Source organism: Halichoerus grypus, chromosome 10 (assembly GCF_964656455.1).
Source record: "Halichoerus grypus chromosome 10, mHalGry1.hap1.1, whole genome shotgun sequence".
Taxonomy (NCBI): domain Eukaryota; kingdom Metazoa; phylum Chordata; class Mammalia; order Carnivora; family Phocidae; genus Halichoerus; species Halichoerus grypus.
The window spans coordinates 94142813-94157808 of record NC_135721.1 but is presented as its reverse complement, the minus strand read 5'-3'; the positions used below and the strand labels follow the sequence as shown (position 1 = coordinate 94157808).

The 14996-nt window shown below is 43.1% G+C and overlaps 1 protein-coding gene across 8 annotated transcripts in view; it reads right to left on the bottom strand.

Moving 5' to 3' along the window:
* RALGAPA2 (Ral GTPase activating protein catalytic subunit alpha 2) overlaps positions 1-14996 on the bottom strand; it is a 334693-nt gene that overhangs the window by 304518 nt on the left and 15179 nt on the right. For all 8 annotated transcript variants that reach the window (XM_036085370.2, XM_036085371.2, XM_036085373.2 and 5 more), the window contains exon 2: positions 1885-1995. In XM_036085370.2, coding sequence (XP_035941263.1) covers positions 1885-1995 — 111 coding nt within the window. The remainder of the gene's footprint in view (positions 1-1884; positions 1996-14996) is intronic.

Here is a 14996-nt window from a genome sequence, read left to right as displayed (position 1 = left end):
ACATTCTGAAAGCATATATGCACCCCTATGCCTACTGCAGCATTACTTACAATAGCCAAGATATGGAAGCAGCCCATGTCCATCAGTAGATGAAGTGGTACATACATATAATGGTATATTACTCAGCCATAAAAAAGAATGAGATCTTGATATTTACGACAGCATGGATGTACCTAGAGGGTATTATGCTAAGTGAAATAAGTCAGACAGAGAAAGACAAATACCGTACGATTTCACTCATATGTGGAGTCTAAAAAAAACAAAACAAGTGAATAAGCAAGCAAACAAAAAGCGGAATCAAGCCTATAAATACAGAGAACAAACTGATGGTTGTAATAAGGAAGGGTGTAGAGGGATGTATAAAATGAGTGATGGGGAGTGGCTTCCAGTTATGGAATGAAAAAGTCACGGGGATGAAAGGCCCAGCATACTGAATACAATCAGTGGTACTATAATAGCACTGGACGGTGACAGATGGCAGCTACATTTGTGGTGAGCATAACATATCAACTTGTCAAATCACTACGTTGTACATCTGAAACTAATGTGATATTGTGTGTCGACTATACTCAAGTAAAAAAAATGCTTTTTTAATAAATAAAACTGAGGTAGAAATAAGTGTGCTAACATGTAAGGATTTCCAAAACGGACTACATGAAAACAAATAAGAAGGTGATGATGGCAGCTAATATTTACTGAGCACATACTATGTGCCATACTCTGTCCTGAAATCCCAGGATACATGTTAACCCGTTTGATGCTGACAGGAGGAAACTGAGTCAGAGAGAGGTGAAGTAACTTGCCCAAGGAGAAACAGCTGGAAGGATAGGGCCAGGACCCAAACCCAGTCTGGCTCCCCAGGCTACACTATCCTGTCACCTAAATACAGAGCAGATTGTGCAGTGTGACATTATTGGCTTGATTTTTCAAAGAGTATTTTATATAAGTATATAAGGGTATAACCATAAGCAAATATAAACATCATACATTAATAACACATATAGAAAGAAATGCATGAAACTTTTAATAGTGGTTGCACGCAGAGCAGGACTGGGGGTCTGGGCAAAAACATACGGTTCAATTTTCATTTCAAACCCTTTATTTTTTTTAAAGATTTTATTTATTTATTTGACAGAGAGAGAGAGAGAGAGAGAGCACAAGCAGGTGGAGTGGTAGGCAGAGGTTGAGGGAGAAGCAGGCTCCCCGCTGAGCAGAGAGGCCGACATGGGGCTCAATCCCAGGATCCCGGGATCGTGACCCGAGCCAAAGGCAGACACTTAACCGACTGGGCCATCCAGATGCCCCATTTCAAACCCTTTAGTGGAGTCTGAATTTTTTTATAGTGTGCACATATTACTTTTATGTCTTTCTTTTTAAGTATATTATTCCTGTGGAACTCATGACTTCTGCGGGTTTCTCCTTCCATTTTCCCTGTAGCCATTTGTTGTTCAATGAACAGCTGTATGAGAGAAGGTTCCAGGGAAACAAAGATGCTAACCATTGCGATCTCCCAGCTTTGCTAAGAGTCTGGCAAGAAAGGAAGCTTAAAAGCATATAACTTGGGGAGACGAACCATGAGAGACGATGGACTCTGAAAAACAAACTGAGGGTTCTAGAGGGGAGGGGGGTGGGAGGATGGGTTAGCCTGGTGATGGGTATTAAAGAGGGCACGTTCTGCATGGAGCACTGGGTGTTATGCACAAACAATCAATCATGGAACACTACATCTAAAACTAATGTAATGTATGGTGATTAACATAACAATAAAAAATTTTTTAAAAAAAGCATATAACCTGTGACTCATGACACATACAACCTCTAAAACTTTCTGAACGTTAAAAAAAAAACTTTGTATATAAAAAATCTTTTTGTAGAAATGCTTACCTTTCAATTTCAAACTATTTTCCAGTGTTATAAAATTTTCATAGAAGATGAAATATATCTGAGAATAGTTGGTCTCAAAAAACTGCTTAAGATCACTTGCATCCACATTATCTGAAAAGAAAAAGTTACCATTATGACAATAATCTTATCAACTATCAGATCAAATATCAGAATTCACAAACAACCTTTTCAGAAATGAAGGAAAGTAAAAACTAGTTTTATCCCCCTATGAGACAAAACGGAACAACGACAATAGTATCCCCACCCACTTGTTCTCCACAAAGAGATCTTAGTTGGCCTGGGGCCCCTCCCCCACAGGCAGACCCCTGCAGGAGACAGATTCAAGGGTATCAGAACCATGGGGCACAGCTCTCAAACACCAGCTAGAAGGCCAGAGGTTAGTGCAAGTCTGGGGAGGAACAAGATGCCCTCCTATTGGGGGTGGGGAATAGAAGTTCACTGAGGAGAGGGATGGGGTTTGTACATCTGAAAAACAATTTTGCTCCTGGAGTCCTACATGGCCCAGTCTCTCCTCCTTCCCAGCTGACCTAACACCAGCTCAAGAGTACTAGCAGGCACTCCCCAGCATACCCACCCACTTCCACCTGGGCCACTGATCAAAGCCTTCCCTCCAGCTCCCAGGTGAGCTGTTCCACTCCTGTTTGGACACAGGGAGGCCCGCCATGTGTTCCTAGAGCTGCCCTGAGCAGTGTTTCTCCCTGTTGCACCAGGTCTGCTCAACCAGGGACTGCAGGTTGTGCAGGGAGCTTAGCCCAGCGATAACTGCTGGGGCCCAGCAGCAACAGAGCCACTTCATCCAGGGGCCTGAGTATCCCTCACAACTCTGGTCAGAGTACTTATCCACTGTCAACATACCTTTGTACATTTTCCTTGGCTGTACATTTTCCTTGGCAAACAGATTGGCTGTGCCATTTACAATAGGGTCCTGACCAAGGTGTTAGCTCTTGGGAAGAATATACTAGTCATCTCGGGAAAATTAAGAACAGCTTCTTTAAATTTTGCAAGGATTACTCAAGAAACAAATGTGCTGCTATTCCATCTATGATAAAGTGGATTCAACTGAATTTTGGGGTCCTAATACTGTAACTATATATGAACACATCCATTACTATATTTAAGTTCTATAAACTTAACACTAATGCTGGTGAATCTAAGGAGTTGTTTTCCTCTGAGAACCACATAGGACTTTTCATACCAAAAAAAATCTGACCTGGTTCTTTGAAATAATTCACATAAGGTGTGTGTAAAGTTCTATCAGCTGCCAATTTCACATTCTATTTTCTGCCCCAAAATAATAGCACAGAGCAATGGAAGTTCCTAGTAACTAACAAATTTACCTGTGTGAAAGCAGGTAGCAATGAAACTAGTCTTATCATTCTTATGAGCTACATAATCTTGCCAAGGAACCCTTGAGTGCCTTCCACAGAATGTGCGCTTCCAAGAAAGGATTCTGTTCATTTTCACCCCAATACGAACTGCTGGCCCACCCACCGCTAACTGTTCCTTCTGAAGCATACTTCACCTGCCAGCTCCTATTGGCATTCACTGATAGCTGAAACATCCCCAGCCTGCCCAGAGACTAGGTCAGTGCCTCTGCTATTGCCCCACCAGCTAGTTCTCTCTGGGTCATAAAACATATCTCACTTTACTTAATTCCTGGTGGAATCCCTCCTATTGGAATTCTTGACTTAATTCCGAAGGAATGATAGGTCTTCTCTGTTGGAGATACTACCAACCCTACAGAACCCTCAGTCCATCCCATATGTCATTACGTCCTCTGCATCTAGCACAGTATTTATCTAGTTCAATATTTTCTTGAAGAGTTGAAAAAAAAGAGATGGCCTGTAACATATATGTATGTTAACATACATAACATAAAATGATAGGATAAAGGCCACAACGTGTAAACCATTAATTAGATCATATGCCTATAGGAAAGAAATGGCCTCACCCACTTTCAATTCCTGGGTACTATCAAGAAAGAGATTTCACCCCTCTGCTGAGGACTCCAGATTTCACCCTGCAAGCTCTACTCTCAAAGCCTGCTGCCAGCTGGATTTCTCCACTTGAGGGACTACAAGGCTCCTCAAATCAAACGTGTCCAAAGGAAAGTATTGTTCTCCCCTCAAATTCTGTTCTTCCCTCAGGGCCCGCCACCCACCCAGCTGCTTGTCATCACAGGTTCTTCTCAATCCTTCACAGCCCATCTCCGGGGTGTCAGTTCTACCTCCAACATGCTCCAGCACTGGGTACTTCAAGCCCTCCTCGGCCTTGCCTGGAATATGTCACCATGAATCCTCACCCAGGCTGCAACATGCCCTCTGCCTGGGCTCCTGCTTCCACTCCTCCCCTCTACAGGCCATCCTCCACCATGCAGTCAGCAGAAAGACTGAGCACTGTAAATTAAACCAGGTCATTCCTTCACTCAAAACCTCCCAGTGGCCTCCAGTAGTAATTATAATCCAAACTCCTGACCACGGCCTACAAGGCCCTGTGTAGTTTCCTCCATTCAATGCCAACCTCATTTCACAGCACTCTGTCCTTCACACCCTACATTCCAGCCATCGTGGTTTCTTTCTATTCCCTGAACTTCTCAAACGCATTCTCCATTTGGGGCATCTCTCGTATGCTGTCCCTACCCCCAGATCCCCACATAGCTCATTCCTTCTCATCCTTCAGAACTGGGATCACACATTACCTCTTCAAAGAAACCTAAAAGTGCCCCTGTATGTCACTCTTCACATGCCATCCGCTCGCCCTACCTTCTTCCTTCACAGGCTCTGCAATGGCTGGATGCCTGACTGCTCACCAGTGAACAGGCCTTGGATACATAATGCCATAAGCAAGCAAGCAGTTTCCCTGGCACTGAGGATGTGGGTGCACTGACACAGCAAGATGACCCAGCGAGGTTACTGGGTGATCGATGACTCCCTCATCTTCCCTGGGTCCCCCTTGGTGCATCAGAGATACTCAAATAGAGCAACCTGAACAAAGAGGGTTCTAGTCAAGGTTGAGGAGCACTCATACGGACTGAGGTGCACTCATGAAACCAAAAGTCCAGAAAATAGCCACCTTCCTCATCAGCCATTCCATATCTTTCTTGTGGATGAGGTATGAATGGGACAGAACTTCAAATACCCACCATCAAGACCGTTAGATACCTTTCAGGTAACCTGATACACAGGGAAACTAAGAGCATGACATCTGTAACACATTCAGTTTTATTCATAAATATGAAGACTGCTCACTGGTCTAGGAGTCCTCTTCACATGATTCCCTCCCATAGCACTTAAGATTCATTGAAATTCTCTCATTTATACATTTCCTTCTTCACTGACTGACACTCCACTAGAATGGAAGCTGTATAAGGGCAGGAATCTCATCCAATTTGTTCACGTCTCTATTCCTAGCCCCAGGAACAGAATTTGGTACCCAAAAGGTACTCAAGGCATATTTGTTAAATGAATAAACAAAAAATAAATATTAAATATTTTATATATCTCTAAATTCAATAACTGGAAGAACTGATTTGTCTGATTGTTTAAAAGCAAGACTCATCAGATGAATATTTAAAAGTAAGCCTAGACCTTGAAGAAGGAGACCACAGATATTGGAATTTAGCATCCTGCAAAAGGGAACACAAGAAAGTAAGAACGGGCTAATTTTTAACAAGGCTAACTTCAAGAAGCATAGAGATGAGGAGGAAGGCTTTGTTCAGAAAAAAAACAATGAACAACAAACAAACAAAAACAACTATGATCAGAAACATCCTTTAGACAGATATTCTTTATCAATTCACTTGAACATTACTGAGCCAGTACCCATGCCAACTTGCCTTGAGCCAAGTGCTAGGAAATTCAAAGAGAGTAAGACACAGGGCCTTTGAGGGTACAGAGGTAAGCAAGTAATGCAAAAGGTACCATGACCAAAGCTTATGCAGGGCACCAAAGCAGGGAGTAGACAAAGCCACTTGGGGAGGTTGGGAATATTAATTAATGTTATACATTTATGCTTTAAAAGACACTTTCAGGAATTTCTTTTATTTGACCCTCACCCATAACCCTGTGAGGTAGATGGGGCAGGTGTGATCAAAATAAAGAAACCACAGGTTTTAGATCTTACATGACCTGCCCAAGGTAACACAGTCAGTCAGAGATGTGGGCAGAAATCCTATCTGGTCCCCAACTCAAATCTGAACCACACAAAGGCCTCAGAGAGAAGGGGGACTAAATCAAAACCAGAAATCAGGTCAGGAATATATAAAAATAATCATGTAATTGGGGATGTAAAGGAGAGCCAGATGAAAAAGAGCAGGAAGATAAGTGGACGGGTGAGAAATGAGGGGAGTGAGTGGCACTGAAAATGGGAACTGCCAATTTCCCCATGAAGGAGCTCACAGCATTCCGCTCCCACAGCACTCGTGGTGAGCAGTGAGGAAGAGGGAGGGGGGACAAACTGCCTTTGAGGTGGTGATTTTCAGTATTTGGCACAGACACTAGCACACGGCCTTACTATCATCACAAAGCCCAGAGAAAGAAGTACATTCAAACCAACCAAAGGGAAACAATCAGCAGACAGCTTTCCAGAGCTAGGGGTCATTCCTGAATTTTTAAAAAAAATCTTTAATTTCTCATTCTCCTTTACCAACAACCAAGAGCCAATAAACTGTTCCTATTATTTTCACATTTTATCTCAAAAATAATCTATAAACCACACCAAAAGCTACCATCTCTCCCACTCCTTTGTCCAGCTAAAACCTCTTGTTATTTCTCCCTATCTAGCTGAAAGGCAATAGCAAAGGTTGAGGGCAAAAACCTCCGAAGCAGGGGCGCCTGAGTGGCTCAGTCGTTAAGCATCTGTCTTCGGCTCAGGTCATGATCCCAGGGTCCTGGGATTGAGCCCTACCATCGGGCTCTCTGCTCAGCGGGAAGCCTGCTTCTCCCTCTCCCACTCCCCCTGCTTGTGTTCCTTCTCTTGCTGTGTCTCTGTCAAATAAATAAATAAAATCTTTAAAAAAAAAAAGTTAGGTGAGGAAAAAAAATCTTTAAAAAAAAAAAAGCTCTGAAGCAGACTTTACTAGAAGCTGCTTCTAGTAAAGTCTAGAAGCTACAGGGCCTTGGACAAGTTTTTAAGCACTCTCCTCAATTTCAATCTCAGAAATGGGGCCAACAATGGTTCCTACATCATAGGACTGCCGTGGGGATAAAATGAGCATGTCAGAGTGCAGTCGGCATTATATAAATGTTAGTTGTTTTGTAATTACCGTAATTACCTAGCTCCTGACAAAGGCCATCTCACTAGATGGGAATAACCAGCTTCACCTACCTGTGAAGCCGTAAAACTCAATGACTCATGAAACTCATACACTTAATGAGACTGGTCTTATTAAATGGAACTTGATCCCAATACAGCAATAAGCACTACCAACAAACAAATCTATGAAAGCAATGGGATTATCCCTCCATTTCCTTCCACATATAATCTTTTTCAATACCATTTCTACTCCTTTTTTTTTTTTTTTTAAAGATTTTATGTATTTATTTGACAGAGAGAGAGAGAGAGAGCGAGAGCAGGAACACAAGCAGGGGGAGTGGGAGAGGGAGAAGCAGGCTTCCTGCCGAGCAGGGAGCCCGATGTGGGACTCGATCCCAGGATCCTGGGATCATGACCTGAGCCGAAGGCAGACGCTTAACGACTGAGCCACCCAGGCACCCTCTACTCCTTTTTAATTGAGAGGATCATAATAGAGTCTCACGAAAACCTGCTTCAGCAGACCCCAGGAAGCACCAAAGGAAGGGGAAAGATCCTTATCCCATTCGGGAGCCCCACTGGAAACCCTCAAAAGGAACATGGAGCTCAGTTCAGTTATTCCTTAGTAAGGAATGACCCTGCCAGTCCTTCCCCTACCAATCCATCCCTCCCACTGCCCCCTCCCCCCAGAGAACTAAGAACCTTCCTTCACATCAATGTGTAGATGAAGATGGTATCATTTACTATTTTACTCAAATTCCTTAGACAATGGTACTGAAAGCACAATGCGCAAGATTACAGTCTGTTATACAGGAAAAGGGGAAATAAACATTCAAGGTGAACTTGACAACTTAAATAAACATAATTTAGAAACAGAGAGGACAAGGAAAATAAACTAGTCAGACATAAGACAGAAAACACTGACAAGGATAAATGTCATTAGTAGTGCACTCTTAAAAGCTAATATGACTCTGGGGATTTCACCTTTTAACAACTGCCTTGGTCCTTGTCCTCTTTCCCTCTTGTGGTAGTTTGTAAAAAATGCCACAAATTATTCTTTACCTGAAGCCACACCTCTGGATGATGAACACCCACAAATGATTTGGGGAAACCAGTCATTAGAAATATGACCCAGTGGTGGCTGGAGAACCTCAGGTAGTCTCTGGTCTAAGGGATATGAGGAAACTCATGGAGCAAAGCTGGACCCAACCCACAGTGGAGCCAACCCCAAGCAACCTGCAGCCAGAGGCAGAACCACCCCAGCCTTGGAGATTGGTGAGGAAGAAAAATAGACCCTTGTTGCCACAAGGCCTATGTAAGCCATGAGGTTTGGGAGGGGCTGTTATTCAACATTATTGTGGAAATGTTGATGGGGAAGAAGAAACTCATCACCAAGCAGCTTCACTGGCCATGAAGGCCCGCAAGCCCATGAAGAGATGCCCCAAGGATAACATTATAAGGAAAAGCAGAAAAAATGGATCTGAGTAACAGAGGCTGCCCATTGATACAAACTTTCTGTCAACAGTAATCCATGCTAACCAGGGTGCAGGCAAGACTCTTTTTCCTGACACTGGCCAGTAGATTTTAGAACCTCCTCTGTGTGCAGTATATTGTGCCAAGGGCAGATGAACGACCCAGAGCTCTGTACCTGGTAAGGAGGTAAAATCCACATAATGAAGCCCTTTCGAGACTCAGAAAGTAATCAGGTCATAAGACAGCAGGTAGGCTGATTGTGCTTCAATGGTAAATCAACACTTTCATCATCATTATTATTAAAGAGAAATACACATCTGAAAAATGCATCTATTTACAGACCTAAAAATGTCCCTGGTACTGATCATATGCAAATGCAAAATCCTGATGTGGATGAAATACTAACTTACCTAGCAGATGAAAGGCTCAGCCCCAGTACATCAGGGCTTTGAAAGGAGATGTGGTCAAGGACGTGGTGTGAGAAGTCTGGTGGAAAAGGGTGAATCATGAGTTGGCCCTACTCATCCCCCAAAGTCAGCTTGCAGGTAAGGACACCTGGTGTGACACCACACCCACCCAAAACCCCACCATGCAAAGTTATTTCTAGAAGTTCTGCAAAGCTTTAAGAACTCAAAGATCAAAGTCCATTCTGCAAGCACACTTTTTCTGATGCCATGGAGACTTCAAATTTCAGAAAAACTCTCTCAAGTGCCATGTTTTCAATCCACATCCACTTTTAGGTATAAACATCATTGGACGTATTTGACATGGAATCACTCCTGGAGTCATCCAGAAGTTAAGCAATAATGTACTGAAGATAACCCTTACTCCACCCCACCCCAACATGAGGAGATCCTCTCATTGCTCCTGCATGACACCCAGCCCCTATTCCTCACCTCCCCACCACAAGATGCCTGACACCAGACTCCATAACTAGACAACCGTTAGACTAGGCACACACCAGGGATGTCCCCTCTGGCCTTCCCCCTGGTTTCCATCCATGTCCCTAGAAATTCAAGCTTCCCACATGACCCACATCTCTGACTGTCACTTCCATACAGCTCTGGGCATCACTTAATCTCACCCCAGCTTCCTAACTACAACCCTTACACCCCCTATATCCAATAAAGCTTACCAAATCCCCTCTCCTGCACCACATCCCTTCTGGCTCCCGAGGGGACTGCTTCGCCGTGGACTATCAGCTAAGCCCTTCCTTATCCTACACCACATGCCACCAGGCCTAAGACGAGGTCGACATCCTCCTTGCTCCCCACTGCAATATCCAGACCATGGCACACCAACACTTCCCTGCTATTCAAACAACCAGTCTACATGCCAACGAGCCCACCCACCCGAGCTGCACACAGTCTTTCACTCACCCCAGCACACTCTCAGAAGATTTCAGGGCCTGGCTCACTCTTTCTCTTGTAACCAGCACTGATTTCAGCATTTGCAAAGGTCGTGCCTGACTTCCTCACCCCAACGAGGCTGTCCTCCACCCCCTCTCCCACCATGCATGTCCACAGCACAACCTAGACCCAGGCACTGCTTGTCACCTCCCCACATCTGGGGTCCCAGTTTCGTTCCTCTCTCCTGTCGCCTGCCATTTCTCCTTGTCCCTGCTCACCCCTTCTAGAAAGCTAATTCCAGCAACCCTTCAACCCTACCAGGCCCTTGAAACCAAAGACCCCACCATCTATCTGGTCACTATCTATGCTCCTTAAGTCTTCACTTCTTTTTTCCTCAATTTGGTTTCCATATTCACTCAAGAGCACCCCAGTCTCAGTTTTGACCCTGAATCAGTTGAATGTATTTATGTGTGCACAGGCCAGATGCTAGACATAAAAAAGGATTTTTTAAATTGTTTTAAATATTGAATACATATGTGAAAGAATAAGTTTCATAAATATGTAACTTGTGATATACGATAAAAAAAATAAACACTTTAAACCCACCCACCCAACCAAGCATCCAAGCCAATCAGGCTTTTGCCCCACCATTCAAGCAAGCCCCATCCACACTGTTAATCCAATTTTCAGTCCTCTCCAGGGCTAAGAGCAGATACACATGTGCCTCTACGCCCAAGCACCACCAGCCTGGCTCAAGAGAAGGAAAAGGCCCCTAGAACCCCGGCATAATGATTCTGGAAGCATACTGGGGCCTAAACTATATATTCCTATTTGCAAAAAGTGAACCAAACTCATCTTTTAGCTTTGCTGATAGTTTTGTTTCCTGCATATATTATAGGAATGTTGTATATACCAGTTATAGCGCAAAATTTTAAATTCTTCCCTAAAAATATACATGTATCCAAAATTTTACCATGATTGATGATTTACTTCCATAGATATTCTCCACAGCATTTAAACTAAAAAGTAAGAGTGGCCTAGAGAGACACTGTTGGTTTCCCTCCAGCCCTCCACCCCACCCACTCCCACAGACAGACCTTTCCTCTTCCTAACAGAGCCCCTATCTGTTCAGGGCTCATCCTCCCCGACAAAGTCATGTCCTTCAGGGAGGCTGGCCTATCCCTGGCCCTAGGAGGTAGGACCTGATGCTGCTGAGCCAATTACAGTGCCAACACGCCCCTTGCCAGTGATGTTTAGGCTCAACTGTGACCCAACACTGTTCAGTAATAAATGGGAAGAATTCTGACGGAGATGTCTGGAAAAGATTCATTGTTTTTAAAGAAAGATAAAGAAGCATTTCCTCTATTCCTGCCTCTGGATGTTGTTCTGTCTGGGTGCAATGCTTGTTAAGGGCTGCAGGCATTTGGCCACCTTGAGAACAAGCCTGCCACACTGAGGATACTAAGGATGGCAAGGCAGGGAAGCAGAGAGAGTCTGGACTGTCAACATCACAGAACCGCTGAATGAATGAGCTGGCTTGGGGCTGCTTTTATAGGAGAAAAAAAAAATTCCTTGTCATTTGCATTTGGGTTTTCTGTTACCTGCATGCAAAAACATCCTTGTAAATACCGAAATAAAATCTGAGAGTTGAACAGGAAACAATTATCAGTATGACTGAAGAGGTTGTAAAAGATATCCATCCTACTAAGATGGATTATTTTCATTTCTTTATACCTATAAGGTAAACTAGATGTAGAAAGTAAAATTCTTTCAAGTCAAGAAGATATCAACACTTTGTTATCCAGGACTGACAGTCCACACGTAAACGTAATTCTACATAAAGATGTACCCCAAGTGTTTGAATTTCTTCCAAATTTTTTCTTGTGATTGAGTTCCAGCTTTAAAGCATTATGGTCTGAGAATATGCGGGGAATAATCTCAGTCTTTTGATACCAGTTGAGACCTGATTTGTGACCCAGTATGTGGTCTATTCTGGAGAAAGTTCCATGTGCGCTTGAGAAGAATGAGTATTCTGCTGTTTTACGGTGGAATGTTCTGTATATATCTAAGACCTCAATGTGAGACAGGAATCCATCAAAATCCTAGAGGAGAACATAGGCAGTAACCTCTTTGACATCGGCCACAGCAACTTCTTTCAAGATACATCTCCAAAGGCTAGTGAAACAAAAGCAAAAATGAATTTTTGGGACTTCATCAAGATAAAAAGCTTCTGCACAACAAAGGAAACAGTCAACAAAACGAAGAGGCAACCCACAGAATGGGAGAAGATATTTGCAAATGACACTACAGATAAAGCGCTGGTATCCAGGATCTATAAAGAACTTCTCAAACTCAACACCCAAAAAACAAATAATCAAGTCAAAAAATGGGCAGAAGACATGAACAGACACTTCTCCAAAGAAGATATACAAATGGCTAACAGACACATGAAAAAAATGTTCATCATCATTAGCCATCAGGGAAATTCAAATCAAAACCAAACTGAGATACCACCTTACACCAGTTAGAATGGCAAAAATTGACAAGGCAAGAAACAATGAATGTTGGAGAGGTTGTGGAGAAAGGGGAGCCCTCTTATACTATTGGTGAGGAATGCAAGTTGGTACAGCCACTTTGGAAAACAGTGTGGAGGTTCCTCAAAAAATTAAAAATAGAGCTACCCTCTGACCCAGCAATTGCACTCCTGGGTATTTACCCCAAAGACACAGATGTAGTGAAAAGAAGGGCCATATGCACCCCAATGTTCATAGCAGTAATGTCCTCAATACAATAGCCAAACTGTGGAAAGAGCCAAGATGCCCTTCAACAGATGAATGGATAAAGAAGATGTGGTCCATATATACAGTGGAATATTTCTCAGGAAACAAACTGAGGGTTGCTGGAGTAGTGGGGGGTGGGAGGGATGGGGTGGCTGGGGGATAGACATTGGGGAGGGTATGTGATATGGTGAGGGCTGTGAATTGTGCAAGACTGTTGAATCACAGATCTGTACCTCTGAAACAAATAATACATTATATGTTAAAAAAAGAAGAAAAGAAGATAGCAGAAGGGGAAGAATGAAGGGGGGGAAATCGGAGGGGGAGAAGAACCATGAGAGACAATGGACTCTGAAAAACAAACTGAGGGTTCTAAAGGGGAGGGGAGTGGGAGGGTGGGTTAGCCTGGTGATGGGTATTAAAGAGGGCACGCTCTGCATGGAGCACTGGGTGTTATACGCAAACAATGAATCATGGAACACTACATCAAAAACTAATGATGTAATGTATGGTGATTAACATAACATAATAAAAAAAAAACAATGGAATATTTCTCAGCCATCAGAAAGGATGAATACCCAACATTTACATCAACATGGATGGGACTGAAGGAGATTATGCTAAATGAAATAAGTCAAGCAGAGAAAGTCAACTATCATATGGTTTCACTTATTTGTGGAACACAAGGAATAGGATGGAGGACATTAGGAGAAGGAAGGGAAAAATGAAGGGGGGGAAATCGGAGGGAGAGATGAACCATGAGAGACTACGGACTCTGAGAAACAAACTGAGGGTTTTAGAGGGGAGGGGGGTGGGGGGATGGGTTAGCCCGGTGATGGGTATTAGGAGGGCACGTACTGCATGGAGCACTGTATGAAAAAAAAAATCGTGAATCATGGATCACTGCATCGCAAACTGGTGATGTATTGTATGGTAACTAACATAACATAAAAAAAAAAAAAAAAAAAAAAGATGTACCCCAACCTAGCACTAAAGTTTTAAAAAGTAGAGCTATTTTATTTAAACATTTTGACATACATTTCTCAAATACAGGATCCTAAGACTTTCTTTTTAACCAATATGAAGTACCTGTATAACAAAACATAAATATACACCAATGAAATACAATGTTTAAATCAAATGTGCTTCATATACATTTTAATATATCTATTCCTTTGGTAGAATCAAATTTCATCACACTTTTTAAGTCAATGCAAAACTCCTTCTACTTGTCTTGATCTGAATTGGGGCTAGCCTATACTACACTCAAAACCACTCACGAGAGAGTCACTGATAGAAATAAAACAGATAAAGCAGGAGCTAGCTGGTAACCTCTATCTGCACCCATCTCCAACAACCAAGGAAGCAGAAAAGTGGTGATGAGGACAGAGAGAGCCATCTTACTTATGCCAAATAATTATTAATAATTATAGCAATGGCTTACAAAAGAGCTTTGAATATATTAACTTAATTAAACCCCTAGTAGCCGTAGGAAGCAGGTACTGTCCTTATGGCCAGTGGAAGGTCAGAGAGGTTAGGTCACTGCCGGACTCAAACCCGGGCAGTCAAGCTCCCACACTCCTCCTCTAAATCCAATATTAATAGGAAGTGATAGAGGAGGTACCAGGAAGCATAATTGGAAACATGATTTTTTTTTCAAGATTTTATTGATTCACTTGAGAGAGAGAAAGAGAGAGAAAGGATGAGCAGGGGAGGGGCAGAAGGAAAGGGAGAAGAGAAGCAGACTCCCTGCTGAGCTGGGAGCCTGACATGGGGCCTGATCCCAGGACCCCGAGATCATGACCTGACCTGAAGTCAGAGGCTTAACGAACTGAGCCACCCAGGTGCCCCGGAAACACGATTTTTTTTTCTTTAAGCACATAGATCTGGTAGAAGTCACAGACCTAAAGAGTTACTAAATCTAAAAGTGGACCCAGAAGCTGGGTTTATTTAGGACACCAAAGTCAGCTTGCAAATGGAATGACCTTCCTCCTGGACAGGTTAAAAAGGTGGTCTTTCTATGAAGTTCCCTCAGCAAAAGCTGAAATGGCCTTCCCCAAGGGCCTCTCTTTACCTCTGGAGATCCAATGTCCCCCAACCTGTCAGCAGCTACAAATATGGTCCACTGTATCCCTTACACAAGAAACCAAAGGCCTCTGGTCACCAGGCAGCCACTCTTCTCACTCCCAGGCCTCAATATGCTGGCAGCATGGGAAGGCCAGAAACCCACAACCTGAGGAAT